The sequence below is a fragment of the Siphateles boraxobius genome, unplaced genomic scaffold (assembly GCF_051911475.1).
Source record: "Siphateles boraxobius isolate OS27281-9 unplaced genomic scaffold, OSU_SipBor_1 77, whole genome shotgun sequence".
In the NCBI taxonomy this organism is placed as follows: Eukaryota; Metazoa; Chordata; class Actinopteri; order Cypriniformes; family Leuciscidae; genus Siphateles; species Siphateles boraxobius.
In genome coordinates, this window is record NW_027509205.1 from 13800352 (window position 1) to 13815624 (window position 15273).

General features: G+C 38.6%; 1 protein-coding gene across 1 annotated transcript; it reads right to left on the reverse strand.

Moving 5' to 3' along the window:
- Window positions 1-1594: 1594 nt before the first annotated feature.
- On the reverse strand, window positions 1595-15015 carry nlrp12l (NLR family pyrin domain containing 12-like). The gene is made up of 13 exons (XM_077218492.1): window positions 14946-15015; window positions 13181-13293; window positions 12986-13087; window positions 11052-12845; window positions 10778-10951; window positions 9450-9623; window positions 9173-9346; window positions 8450-8623; window positions 8207-8380; window positions 2880-3053; window positions 2351-2524; window positions 2033-2206; window positions 1595-1868 (listed from the first exon to the last, which is right to left on the reverse strand). Exons 2-13 carry the CDS (start codon window positions 13219-13221, stop codon window positions 1859-1861), a joined length of 3339 nt encoding a protein of 1112 aa, XP_077074607.1. The 5' UTR covers window positions 13222-13293; window positions 14946-15015; the 3' UTR covers window positions 1595-1858.
- Between the last annotated feature and the right edge of the window lie 258 nt (window positions 15016-15273).

The following is a 15273-nucleotide window of genomic DNA, read 5'->3' on the forward strand; positions in this document are numbered from 1 at the left end:
CATACAGCTCATGAAAACCCAAAATTCCTGTCTCAAAAAATTAGCATATTTCATCCGACCAATAAAAGAAGTGTTTTTAATACAAAAAAAAAAAGTCAACCTTCAAATAATTATGTTCAGTTATGCACACAATAGTCAATACTTGGGCGGGAATCCTTTTGCAGAAATGACTGCTTCAATGCGGCGTGGCATGGAGGCAATCAGCCTGTGGCACTGCTGAGGTGTTATGGAGGCCCAGGATGCTTCGATAGTGGCCTTAAGCTCATCCAGAGTGGTGGGTCTTGCGTCTCTCAACTTTCTCTTCACAATATCCCACAGATTCTCTATGGGGTTCAGGTCAGGAGAGTTGGCAGGCCAATTGAGCACAGTAATACCATGGTCAGTAAACCATTTACCAGTGGTTTTGGCACTGTGAGCAGGTGCCAGGTCGTGCTGGAAAATGAAATCTTCATTTCCATAAAGCTTTTCAGCAGATGGAAGCATGAAGTGCTCCAAAATCTCCTGATAGCTAGCTGCATTGACCCTGCCCTTGATAAAACACAGTGGACCAACACCAGCAGCTGACATGGCACCCCAGACCATCACTGACTGTGGGTACTTGACACTGGACTTCAGGCATTTTGGCATTTCCTTCTCCCCAGTCTTCCTCCAGACTCTGGCACCTTGATTTCCGAATGACATGCAAAACTGAGCAACAGTCCAGTGCTGCTTCTCTATAGCCCAGGTCAGGCGCTTCTGCCGCTGTTTCTGGTTCAAAAGTGGCTTGACCTGGGGAATGCGGCACCTGTAGCCCATTTCCTGCACACGCCTGTGCACGATGGCTCTGGATGTTTCTACTCCAGAATCAGTCCACTGCTTCTGCAGGTCCCCCAAGGTCTGGAATCGGTCCTTCTCCACAATCTTCCTCAGGGTCCGGTCACCTCTTCTCGTTGTGCAGCGTTTTTTGCCACACTTTTTCCTTCCCACAGACTTCCCACTGAGGTGCCTTGATACAGCACTCTGGGAACAGCCTATTTGTTCAGAAATTTCTTTCTGTGTCTTACCCTCTTGCTTGAGGGTGTCAATGATGGCCTTCTGGACAGCAGTCAGGTCGGCAGTCTTACCCATGATTGCGGTTTTGAGTAATGAAACAGGCTGGGAGTTTTTAAAAGCCTCAGGAATCTTTTGCAGGTGTTTATAATTAATTAGTTGATTCAGATGATTAGGTTAATAGCTTGTTTAGAGACCCTTTTCATGATATGCTAATTTTTTGAGACAGGAATTTTGGGTTTTCATGAGCTGTATGCCAAAATCATCAGTATTAAAACAATAAAAGACCTGAAATATTTCAGTTGGTGTGCAATGAATCTAAAATATATGAAAGTTTAATTTTTATCATTACATTATGGAAAATAATTAACTTTATCACAATATGCTAATTTTTTGAGAAGGACCTGTAGTGTGTTAGTGACCTTAACAAAGCAAGGAGTTCTGAACACAACTTGGTGATTTTTGTGAAAATAAATATAGATATTGACCATGTATCATTTATGATTCATAAAGCTTTTAACTTCCTTACTTTCTGAAACTCTGCTAATATCATAAATATCAATACTGTGTGTTGACAACATTTTATGAAACAATGCCAATTTCTGCTCAGTAGTTCATACAATACTGTTCATACAATACTCATTCAATACTGTAATGTATATATACACACACATATATATGAACAATATAAATAACGGATTTAAAAAATCTGAAAATGTCATATAAATGACTAATAATAAGAGGGGCAGTCATCAGTGGTGAGGTTTGGCAGTATTCTGCTACTTTCATCAAATCTTGATGTGTTCTGTGTTTACACACAGGTCTGAAGTTAATACAACCTGGAAAAAAAAGGTTTATCACATTCAACATCACACAAGCAAAGCTCAACAAATGTACATGTACAACAAATTAGTATGACACACTGTAGCTGTTATGCTGTTTCAGGTGTACATAAAATCATAATTTACTCCAAATAGCCTATACGTCACAAGGAACTACTTACATGACATTCTCTAGTTTACTGTCTGGATCGTCCAGTAGAACAGATAGCGGCCTCACCACTGAATCTGTGAGATTATTTTCACTCAGGTCCAGCTCTCTTAAAAGTGAGTGCTTGGATCTCAGTGTAGAGGCTAAAATAGCGCAACCTTCCCCTGTGATCCCACAGTTGGATAGCCTATAGAAAAGTATTAGTTAAGTTTAAACAATATTATAGGCATAAATCATTAATCAAAGAAAACTATAAAATACAATCTTCTGGTATTTTAGAGAAAAATCACAATTAACTTCTATGTAGGAAACCTTTTGGATGTAGAGTTACCTCAAAGTGTCCAGCTGACAATGTGGATTTTCCAATCCAGCACAAAGGATTGTGATTCCCAGATCTTGTAGATTATTTACTCCCAAATTCAGTTCTCTAAGACTCGAGGATTTTTCTACAAGAACTGCAGCCAGTGAATCACAGCAGTCCACAGTTAAACCACACTGGCTCAAACTAGGGAAAACAATGATAGATCATTTTTAAAAAAAGTTTTCTGTTTAAATATATTTTAAAATAATAGTCATGTATTGATGTGATGGCAAAGCTGAATTTCCAGTCTTCAGTGTCACATGATTCTCCAGAAATCATTCTAATATGCCGATTTGGTGATTATTATTATCAGTCTTGAAACCATATTCTTTTCAGGATTTTTTCATTTATATTTGATTTAATTGATTTATATTTAAATTTAATTTATGAAAACTTTTGATTAATTGAATACATCTTAGTTGAATAAAAACATTCAGTTCTTTAAAAAAATCTTCAATAATTACAATAATGTTATTGAGAGTATTTGTAGGAAACATACTCTAATTTCACAATGTTGCCGTTGTGATTCCTCAGGACAGGAGAAAGGAGCCTCATCCCTGCGTCTGTGAGCTCATTATTGCTCAGGTCCAGCTCCATCAGATGAGTTGGGTTTGAGTTTAGAGCAGCAGCGAGGACAGCACAACCTTCCTTTGTGACCCCATTGTCTCCTAAGCTGTTATGAAAGACATTTAATGTTAAAACATTTACAATTCATAATTCAGCATCTAAACAAAGAAGATCAACTGCAACTGACATAAATGCACACGTAAGACCAGTGTTGGGAAAAGTTACTTTTAAAAGTAATCAGTTACAATATTGTGTTACTCCTTTAAAAAAAAGTAACTAATTAGCCTACGTTACTTTTATGGAAAATAATGCGCTATATGTTTTTCACCGGGCCTTGCAAGTGATTTGAAGTTATTTTTTGCATCTTTTAACGCAGTAATGCATTCAACAACATAATCTATTCTTGATCTTTGATTTTCTCTAAAAAGACATCTACCCACAGTTTCAAAGACAAGGCTTAAGCCTAATCCCAGGCTAAAATGCAGTTTTGAGCTGTTTTAATTGAAAAACACTTACAGTACTTGCACTCAAGGGTTAAAGTGGGCCGGAACGGTCCGGAACTGCGTTCCAGCACCTCAGATAAATCATTAAATAAATAGATTCATTAATCTCAACGAATCTCGCTGCGCTGGTCCCGAGATGGACCGACTGGCCGACCAACCTCCCTTTCTCCCCGCTGAACGCGAGTGATTATAAATGCGTGAAATGCACTCACGGTGGTTGAGCGCGGTAAAGTTAGTTTAATGTTCGATATTTCTCTGGACATTGTTTTCCCTTGCCACTGTTCTATGGGGTCGGCAGCAGTCTTACAAAGAAATCAATAGCAGGATTAGTTTTAATTCCGTCAGACATCCCACCTGTCAATCCACCAGAATACCAAATTGAGGTCTATGCACCTAAGTGGAAAGAGATAGAGCAGGTTGTGAGAAAGGCAAGGGCTTCATCATCTCCAGGGCCTAATGGAGTTCCGTACAGAGTGTACAAGAGTGCTTCAGGAGTTCTACGAATTCTGTGGAAATTGATAAAAGTGGCTTGGGAAAAGCAGGTTGTACCTAGAGCATGGCGCAGAGCAGGGGGAGTCTTTATACCCAAAGAAAAAGATGCTACAAGCATCAGTCAGTTTCACCCTATTTCACTATTAAACGTCGAAGGCAAGATTTTCTTCAGCATTATTGCTCAGAGATTGTCAACCTACCTATTAAAGAATGGCTTCATTGACACTTCAGTTCAAAAAGCGGGCATTCCAGGATTCTCAGGATGCTTAGAACACATCAGTGTTATCTGGCAACGAATTCAATCAGCTAAAAAGGAGAGGAAGGAGCTCCACGTGACATTCCTGGATTTGGCTAATGCATATGGTTCAGTGCCACATGAGCTTCTTTGGGCATCATTTGATTTTTTCAGGGTACCGATGTCGATAACAAATTTAGTGAAAGCCTATTTTGGAGATTTGCAATTTAGTTTCTCAACTCCAGAATTCAGCACTACATGGCAATGCTTAGAGGTTGGAATAATGGCAGGATGCACCATTTCTCCGCTGGCTTTTACCATGGCAATGGAAGTAATCATTAGGGCATCAAAATGGGTAGTAGGAGGAGAGCGCTTGGCTTCTGGGATGCGACTACCACCAATCAGAGCATACATGGATGACATGACAACCATGACTACAACGGTAGCCTGCACTAATCGGTTATTGGGAAAGTTAACAGATAATATTGAATGGGCACGAATGCAATTTAAGCCCTCTAAATCAAGGAGCATCTCCATAATTAAAGGCAAGGTAGTAGATAAAACATTCTTCATTAATGGTGAGGCAATACCAACAGTTTCTCAGAAGCCAGTGAAGAGTCTAGGGAGATGGTACGATGGGGATCTAAAGGACACAGTTCGAGTGGGAGAAGTTAGACGACAAGCAGTGGAAGGGTTGAAGAGCATAAACAGCTGTGCTCTACCAGGCAAACTGAAACTCTGGTGCTTTCAGTTTGGTCTACTGCCAAGGTTGCTGTGGCCACTGACTGTGTATGAGGTTTCTTTGACAACAGTGGATAAGCTGGAAGCGTTAATAAGTTCATACATCAGGAAATGGTTGGGAGTTCCACGCTGCCTCAGCAGAGTGGGACTTTATACTAAAGGAGTATTGCAGCTGCCAGTCTCTGCTTTAACCGAGGAGTTTAAGTGTGCCAAGGTCAGACTGGAAATGACTTTAGCAGAGTCACGCGACAAATGTGTAAGGGAGACAGCCCCTGTGGTAAAAACTGGTAGAAAGTGGTCAGCAAAGAAATCTGTAGTAGAGGCAGAGGCTGACCTTCAAATTGGGGATATCGTGGGACAGGTACAGCATGGAAGAGGGGGTTTTGGGCTCAGTTTAGCTCCTCCTAAATGGTACAAGGCAGGCCCAGCCCAAAGGAGGAAGCTGGTAGTCAACGAGGTGCGAAAGCAAGAGGAGAGGATGAGATGTATAAAGGCCATTTCCCAGGCCAAGCAGGGAGAGTGGATGAGATGGGAGAGTGTGGAACAACGCAAAATGGGCTGGCAAGACCTTTGGTCAATGGAAGAGAGTAGGATCAGTTTCCTTATTAGGTCAACATATGATGTCCTCCCATCACCACAGAACCTAAACCTCTGGGTAGGAGAGGATCCATCTTGTCCTTTGTGTTCATCACCTGCCACATTAAGGCACATTTTGACAGGATGTAAGGTGGCTCTTAGCCAGGGTCGGTTTACTTGGCGCCATGACCAAGTATTGCGATGTTTGGCTTTAGCATTGGAAGGCAAGCGTAGTATGACCAATAAATTGCCGCCTGTTCTAGCAAAACATTACACGCAGAAGATAATATTCCTCCGCCCAGGCGAGCAACCACCAAGAAAAGGTGCTAACACCAATTCTCGCCCAGGACAACTGGAAGCTGCTAGGGACTGGAAGATGCTGGTTGATCTTGATCAACGGCTTATTTTTCCACCTGAGATTGCCACCACTAACCTACGACCAGATATTGTTTTGTGGTCTGGATCAGCACGCATTGTTCGACTGATAGAGTTAACAGTGCCATGGGAGGATGCGGTAGATGAGGCATATGAGAGGAAGAAACTGCGGTATGCTCATCTGGCCACTGAAGCAGAACAGCGAGGATGGAGAGTCCAGGTTTATCCAGTGGAAGTGGGTTGTCGTGGTTTTGTGGCACACTCTACAACCCGGTTCCTCAGAGACGTCGGATTCAGTGGCCAAGAGTTGCGTCGTACAGTAAAGAACTTATCTGAAGCAGCAGAAAGGAGCAGCAACTGGCTGTGGTTGAGACGGAAAGATTCTAGCTGGCTGTGTACAGGCCGCCATGCTACGGTTTCGTAGAATTCTTGAAAACTTGAAAGGTCTGTTGGTTTATTTGTATAGGTTGTATAGTATTTACAGTCATTACGTTCCTGTGTATATTGCGTGAATGACGGGTGGTTGGGCAGATATTGTGTTTTGCGGTAGGTGGTATGCCATACGGAACCGTTGCCACTGAAACTGCATATTAACGCACCAGTGGGGCTCGACAGCCTTAGTCAAACGGGTTGGCGCGTATGGTTGGGTTGCGGAGAGATTGTGAGATTGTGGTTAGGTCTCAGCAGCAACTGTTGGTTTATTTGTATAGGTTGTATAGTATTTACAGTCATTACGTTCCTGTTTATATTGCGTGAATGACGGGTGGTTGGGCAGATATTGTGTTTTGTGGTAGGTGGTATGCCATACGGAACCGTTGCCACTGAAACTGCATATTAACGCACCAGTGGGGCTCGACAGCCTTAGTCAAACGGGTTGGCGCGTATGGTTGGGTTGCGGAGAGATTGTGAGATTGTGGTTAGGTCTCAGCAGCAAGAGGAAAGTAGAGGTCAGTAACCTGGGCTGAGTTGAGTGGGGGACGGAGGGGGGTGACTCTGGGACGCCAGAGTCACTGTCGAGCCCTCTTGAGGTGTCGTGGGCTAGTCGACGAAACACTGAGGACGGAAGGTGCCCACTTGAAGACCCTAGAGATGTTCCCTACTCCGCTCAATCCAGAGGGTTGTTATGGGGGGACCGCACTGTGGTTGCAGCCGTTGTGTGTGCTGACGCGCTATACACTGTATTAACACCAGACAGAAGATTCACGTCACCAGATGGAAAGAAGCGTAAATGGATGGAGAAGCATAGGTTACTGTAAAGCTACGTCTTAGTTGGTGATTATCTTGGCGAAAGCCGAGTACAAATCAGCATGAAGTTTTAACATCTACTCTCGTGTAATGGAAATCTTAACATTATGTAACCATTATCGACATTAAATATTCTTTCAAAATCACTGTGCATTAGGCTAATGCTGCATATTTATACCTGAGAATGCTTTGACGCGTTTCCACAAATATGCCTAAGGGAACGTCTGCCAATTCCACTAACTGCGTTAAACGTAGCCTATAATTTGTATTATTTAAAATTACTTTTCAAATTCCAAAGCTTGTAGAAGGTTCCTATTGGCATTGCTGATCTGGAAGCCTTGAGTAAATTAACTTATCTAAGAAAATGATTCATAAAACTCATCAGTTGAGCCTATGTTTACTTCCTTCACTGACACAGACGAAAATGAAAAGACTATCAGTCAAAGTTCAGCTTTAGGAGGGGAAGAAATACGGCAGGATAAGGAGACTGAAAGAAAAAGAAAGATTAAGATGAGATAGCAGGTATTGACAAATAATCTAATGTACACTGACATGGTTTTAAAGCTATTTATTATCCATTTTGTTGGCCTTCAAAAGTCTTAAATTGCACATATGTAGGTCAGAGAAATCAAAATTTTCTCAAATTGTCACATTTAAATGCACATGCCTGTGGGGGGTGGGGGGTAATGTGGGCTAATGTGGCTACAATGCCAGGGCTACATTTTTCCAAAAAGTATTGCTATACCACGATACTCAATATGTTGTCCCACGGTGAGTCATTTTCCCTGTTGCACCAACACAAAATTTGAGGGTTCCTCCACCTACCAAATCGCACTTTAACCACTGCTTGCACTGATATCTTAAGATATGTCAGTGCCTTTGTTTTGTCTCATAATGTACACAAGTAATATTTTTTTTCTAATGCATTTTTATAAAAGCTATGTTTTTATTGAACTAAGGCCTAATCCTGGCTTAATCTAAGCCCTGTTTGTGAAACCGACTATGTAATGCACATTACTTGTAATGCATACCCCAAGACTGAAATTATATGCAACCACTATGATGAAAGTCTTAATACTGGGTTCTGCTCACCGTAACGTCTCCAGCCTACAGTTGGAGTTCTTCACTACTTCAGCAAGTCTTGATACACCAAAATCCTTTACATGGTTCTGTCTCAAGTCCAGCTCTCTCAGAGGACCCGGGTTAGAAACGAGGGCTGAGGCCAAATCAGCAACACCCACCTCTGTGATCTCACACAATGCCAACCTGAAAAGACAAGAATTGCTTAAAGTATTCGCTGTGTGTAGGATTTAAGTGGAGATTTGAAACCCTTACCTCAAAATCTCTATTTTACAATGAGGGCTTCCAAGTCCATTTGAGAGCATTTTAACTGCTTCATCATATATTGCGTTGCCGCTTAGGTCTAAAGCTTTCAGAGTTGAGAAGCTGGACCTCAGAGCTGAAGCCAAAGACTGACAGGATTTCACAGTGAGCAAACCGTAACTTAGCCTACGGGTGGAAAAAAATAGAAATTTGAATTAGAGATTAATATTTATAATAGCACACCGCTCAAACATTTTGGGTCGGGAAGATTATTAAAATATTTTTAAAATAAGTCTCTTATTCTCACTAAGGCTGCATTTATTTGATCAAAAATACAGTAAAGACAGTAATATTGTGATTTATTATCATAATTTAATTAAATGTTTTCTATTTTTAATATATTTTAAAATGTAATTTATTCCTGTGATGCAAAGCTGAATTTTCAGCATCATTACTTCAGTCTTCTTTAGTCACATGATCCTTCAGAAATCATTCTAATATGCTGATTAACTGCTCAAAAAACAATTATCATTATTATCAGTTGAAAACAGTCTTAGTATTTTTTTAAAATATATATATTTCAGGATTCTTTGATGAACAGTAAGCATTTATTTGAAATTTATTTATTTTTTGTCATTTTTGATCAATTTAATTTCTTCTTTTTTTTAAATCTTACCTACCTCAAAATTTTGAACAGTTTATATGTATAAGACAAAACTTTTCATCAAAAAGTACCAAAGAGTTTCAAGTCGGGAAAGAGGATGTTGTATCACAGCTGAAAGCTTCTCCACCCCATTATCTCCTGGGTTATTCCAGTGCAGGTCGAGCTCTCTTAAGTGAGATGGGTTGGACTGTAGTGCTGAGGCTATTGCAAAGATGCCTTCAGGTGTAACTCTGCAATCCTTGAGCCTATGAATAATGCAATGACATGTGATCATAAGGACCAAACAAATTCTACATTTGATATTGATGCCTTCCAATGAACTGAAGTGGGGTGAGGAAGGATGTTTACCTCAGTATCTCAAGTTTACAGTGCAGATGCCTCAGGTAATTGGCCAAGATCTTAATTCCTGCTTCTCTCAGACTGTTTTCACTCAGGTCCAGCACCCTAAGGTTTGGGAGATTTGGGAGCAGTCCTGATTCCAGAACCGAGCAGCCGCGTGTGGTGATTCTGCAGTATGAGAGCCTGAGGAAACAGTAACACATCACATCATGAATCTTGCAAGAGCAAGTGGTACAAAATATGAATTCACACAATATGAAATCATTGTTTTGAGGACATTACAAAATTATTCTGATGGGCCAAGACACCGCACTGATTTTGGAAACTGGAATTTATCCAGAATAGATTTATTCTGTTAGTAAAACGGAGCTGAGTGTAAACTCTTACTGGCAGATAAAAACATTATTATATCATCCACAATATTTAATAAACAGCATATTTAACAATACATTTCAGCTTGTCTGTATTTGCGTGTTCCAGGCTGTACTGTACATTAGTGGTGGGGATTTTTGAGTCACTCTTTATGCAGATTACATTCATACGATACATTGAAGTGGCAACATATGACTGTCATTATGAGAAAGTCTGTAAAGAATTCAACCAACCAATTCGTTCTGAGTGAATCGTTGAATCAGTCATTCAAATGATTTGTTCAAAAACGCTTCATACCGAAACGAAGCACCACCGTGTAAGAACTGTCAATATTATGTCTAAAATGCGATAGTCGATTATAGTAATAATAGCTACAACAATCATATTTTAAGGTCACATCATATTTAAATCTAATATAATTCCAAACAATTTAATTTAATTTAATTTAATTTCTTTAACTTTTACTCAGCAAGGACACATTAAATTGACCAATATAAAGACATTTATAACATTACTAAAGATTTCTATTTTAAGATTTACTTTCTATTCATCAAAGAATCCTGATTTTGTTTTTAAGGTTTCCAAAAAACAGCATATTAGAATAATTTCTGAAGGATCATGTGACACTAAAGACGGGAGTAATGTGGCTGAAAATTCAGCTTCACCATCACAGGAATACATTCCATTCGGGCTTGGTTTGTTTTAAAATATATTAAAACAGAAAACAGGTATTTTAAATTTTAAACGTTGCTATTTTTACTGTATTTTCTTTTCAAAAACATTTTAAAACTTTTGAATGGTAGTATACACGATGTATGTATCTTTACACACACTCACACACACTCTAACAAACACACACACACACACACACACACACACACACACACACACTCTGTATATATATATATATATATATATATATATATATATATACACACACACAGACACATGGCCAAGAGCTTTACCTCAGTTCCTGTAAATTGCACAGTGTGTTTTCCAGTCCAGCTGTCAGAAGCTCCAGTCCCTTGTCTCCAATGGAGTTATTGCACAGATCTAGCACTCGTACATTCGAAGAGCTGGAACCAACAGTGGAGGCAAGAGCTCTACAGCATCTCATAGTAAGTCCACAATTATCCAGTCTGGAATATAATGTAGATATAATAAATCAAAAACCAAACACACTACACTACACTACACTAGGATAACTTTTAAATATGAAACGTCAAAACAAGAACCCACAGAGCTGATTCTGAAGCTTTGACAACTGGCAACAATCTGATAAGGCCCTCATCTGATCTGATGTACTTCTTCAAGTCAAACACATCCAGCTTCTCTTCTGATGTCAATAACACAAAAACTAGGGCAGACCACTGTGCAGGGGAGAGTTTAGAAAAATGCCCAGAGTTCAGGAAGCGCTGGACCTCCTTGACCAGAGAGAGTTCATTCAGTTCATTGAGACAGTAGAACAGATTTATGGACTTTTCTGGCAAGGACGTCTCCTCTATCATCCTCTTGATATATTCAACTGTTTCCTCAATGCTCTGACAGGCTCTGCTACCAGATTGAGAGAGCAAGCATTGTAAAAGGGTCAGATTGGACTCCAATGAAAGGCCCAGAAGGAAGCGGAGGAAAAGATCCAGGTGTCCATTCTCACTCTGTAGGGCCTCGTCAATGGCACACTTATGCAACTCAAACAAGGTGGCCTCTTGATGCACTTCATGATCAAGAATGTTGTTGTGGTGGACCTTAAACATGACATACACATACATGGCTGCCAAAAACTCCTGAATGCTCAGATGGATGAAACAGTACACTTTGTTCTCAGTTATTGCAGACTCCTCTCTGAAGATCTGTGAGCAAACTCCTGAGTACACCACGGCTTCCTTCACATCAATCCCACAAGCTATCAGGTCTTCCTCATAGAATATCAGATTGCCCCTTTTTAGCTGTTGATAGGCTAGTTTACCCAGCTTTAAAATCATGTCTTCATCCTCCAGGCCTGGGTTGTAATCTTTAGTGTATCTCATGTTTTTCGCTTTGGTTTGCAAGAGAAGAAAGTGTGTGTACATTTGAGTGAGAGTCTTGGGAATTTCTTGATCTTCCACTTCATTGAACATTCTCTCTAGCACCGTAACGGAGAGCCAACAGAAGACTGGTATATGACACATGATGTACAGACTTCTTGACGACTTTAAGTGTGCAATGATATGGCCAGAGAGGTGTTCATCATTGATTTTCTTGTTGAGGTATTCTTCTTTTTGCGGGTCAGTAAATCCTCGAACTTCAGTCACCAGGTCGATATACTCAACAGGGATTTGACTGGCTGCTGCTGGTCGAGATGTTATCCAGAGGAGGGCATCAGGAAGCAGTGTGTTATTGATGAGATTGGTTAACAAAACATCAATAGAGGCTGGCATAGTTGGGTCATTCAACTTTGCGTTGTTCTGGAAATCCAAAGGAAAGCGGCATTCATCTAGACCGTCAAAGATAAAGAGAACTTTTTGCTTTTTGTGAACATCTCCAAAGCCTGTGTCCATTATGAAGTGTTGCAGAAGCTCAATCAAACTAAACTGTTTTTCTTTCATCAGGTTCAGCTCTCGAAACGGAAGTGGGTACACAAACTCGATATCCTGATTAGCGTTGCTCTCGGCCCAGTCCAGTATGAATTTCTGCACCGAGACCGTTTTCCCTATGCCTGCAACTCCCTTAGTCAGCACACATTTGATGGGTTTGTTTTTTTCAGGGGAGTGTTTAAAAATATCATTGCATTTGACTGGAATGTCTACTGTGGTTTTTCTCCTCAACACCATCTCAATCTGTCTCACTTCATGTTCTTTGTTGACATTCTCACTTTCCCCTTCAGTGATGTAAAGCTCTGTGAAGATGTCATTCAGGAATGTGGGATCTGATTGTTTGGACATGTCATTATGAATGCATTGAAATTTTAATTTCAGTCTTGATTTATAGTCTTGTTGGCACTCCATGGCTGAATTGGTCTGTTCTGTAGAGTCTGGAATATTGTTCTTGTGATACCTACAAAAATATATTGACAATGAAATGACTGGACTCTCACGCATTTGTCCCATTACCGTCCAAAACTTCAGGTCGGTAAGATTAAAAAAAACAACAACAAAAAACAACAACTATTTTTACTTAATCAAAGACTTTCATACCTTCTTACTGAATAGAGAAGTTCCCTTTTCAAATCAATTGGATCCAGCATAGAACTGGTACTTTTTAAAGAAACATGGCTTGGTTGATTTTGCGAAACCATCCTTGAATGAGAGAATTTTTTTTTTAAATCTGTTTATTCAATCATTTATCTCATACATGATAAAAAAAAATACATTTTACCACACTTTTCTCACCATGGAGTCCCAGAATATGGAATGCTTAAATTCAGATTCATTAAAAATTCAGTTCACCGGTCCACACTTTTTCTTCAGTTAAACTTCATGTCCAATGGTTCAACAGCTTGCATCTGAAAAAAAAATACATATATGATTTTTTTTTCTTTTCTGGGAAAAAGGAACAAACATGGAAATTAAGAACTATCATTACACACGAACATTAAACAAGACATGCCTGGACACAATCAGGGAGTGATTAGTGAACAAATGCATGATATGGACCACAAACAAGAATTTCAAAATGTAAGACTGATATGAACAAAAGTGAGACAGGAAAAAGATAAGAAAAAAACCCAGAATTTTGCAAGTACATTATGTATCGCAACCGCTTATTTTAATAACCCATTTGAACTTTTATTAAGAGATTCTGATCAAATCTAAGTATCAAGTATGTTCAAAAGAATATCTGAAGTAATGTAGAGGACTTTCTCTTAATCTAGAAATGGTGTAATGTGAACATTTATGTTGCAATTTACAAAATGCAGCAAAAGAATGAAGAACCACTCGGTATAGTTGGAGAAAGCAGTTCCGTAAATTCATGTGGGGTTTTGTTTGAAAAAAGTGTTTCTTTGTTCTGTGGCTAAATTGTATGTACCATTTTACAAGTAACATCATGTCACACAACAGTAGTCTTGTGTGCACATACACATTGCGTGATAAGTGCTCCGATTGTATTAATTATTTTTAAGTACATTTCAAAAACATAAGCATATATATTGTATATATTGTGTATATATATATATATATATATATATATATATATATATATATATATATATATATATATATATATACGGTATACATATATATACATGCTCATGTTTTTGAAATGTGCTTAAAAAGATATATATATATATATACATATATATATATATATATATATATATATATATATATATATATATATACACATACATATACACTTGATGCCATGTGATTTTGAGGACATCACATGCAAAAATCACATGCAAAAATCGTGCTTAAAAAAAGCATTGTTGCATCATCCCTTTTGAACTACTCATACAATGACATTAACAAAAAGGGTGTTACATCTACATCAAATTACCCTCAAATTTCTTTGGCTTGATCTATTTCCCTTGTATGTGTGAGTTTTGCTAAGAAATATGCTACTGTGTAATTTAAGTTAAAAATGATGACAACACTAGTAAACATATTTTTAACTGACAATCCGCCAGTTAAAGTAAAAAAATAATTTCTTTTGCTATTGTAAGTGAGTATAATTAAAGAACTTTTGCCTTCTAATATCATGCATTCTAAGCAAGTTTAATAAGTTGTTGTTGTTGTTATTATTATTATTATTATTATTATTACTACTACTACTACTACTAGCTACTACTACTAGCTACTCTATAGTGATGGTATGGTGTCTGGAGTCTGGACTGAGTAAAAGACATAGTCTATAAAACAGACTTAATGAGAGATAAAAATTGAACATTTCCAGTAGGTTAGAAACACTATTAGCCTACTAAACAAAGTCATCTGATTATAAAAAAGCCAGAAATTAAAGATGAAAGTAGACAAGTAGGCTATTAGAATTTAAAAAGCATTCAAGCATGAAGCTAGTAATCCACTGTAATGACAGTTTATTATAAATAGCTAACTAACTGTCAACCATCATCGATTGTAAAATTTAAATATAGGCTACCTTTTAAACGTCAAAGTCTAAATTACCTTTTTTTAAAGAAACTATATGTGTACTTACGAACAAGCCAGTGTGTAGCCTATGTCCAAATGTTCGCTTATTCTACTTTCGCTTCAGTGATTTCACTCCTGTCAGTCAATGATCACGTGGTCAAAAGGGGCGGGTTCTGGTTTAGATCATAATGGTTGAAGTACTTGCACTGTTGGTTTCTTCTTTCTTTCATTATGATAGCGTTTTCTTGTCAAATGTTATAAAACCAGAAACATTCAACAGTAATTCTTGTGTAGGCCTACCATGATTTTTTTTTTTTTTAAACAAATAACATATCAAGTAAAATAGATCAAACAAAATTTCTTGGGAACATTTATGGGAAATTGGCTATAGCCTA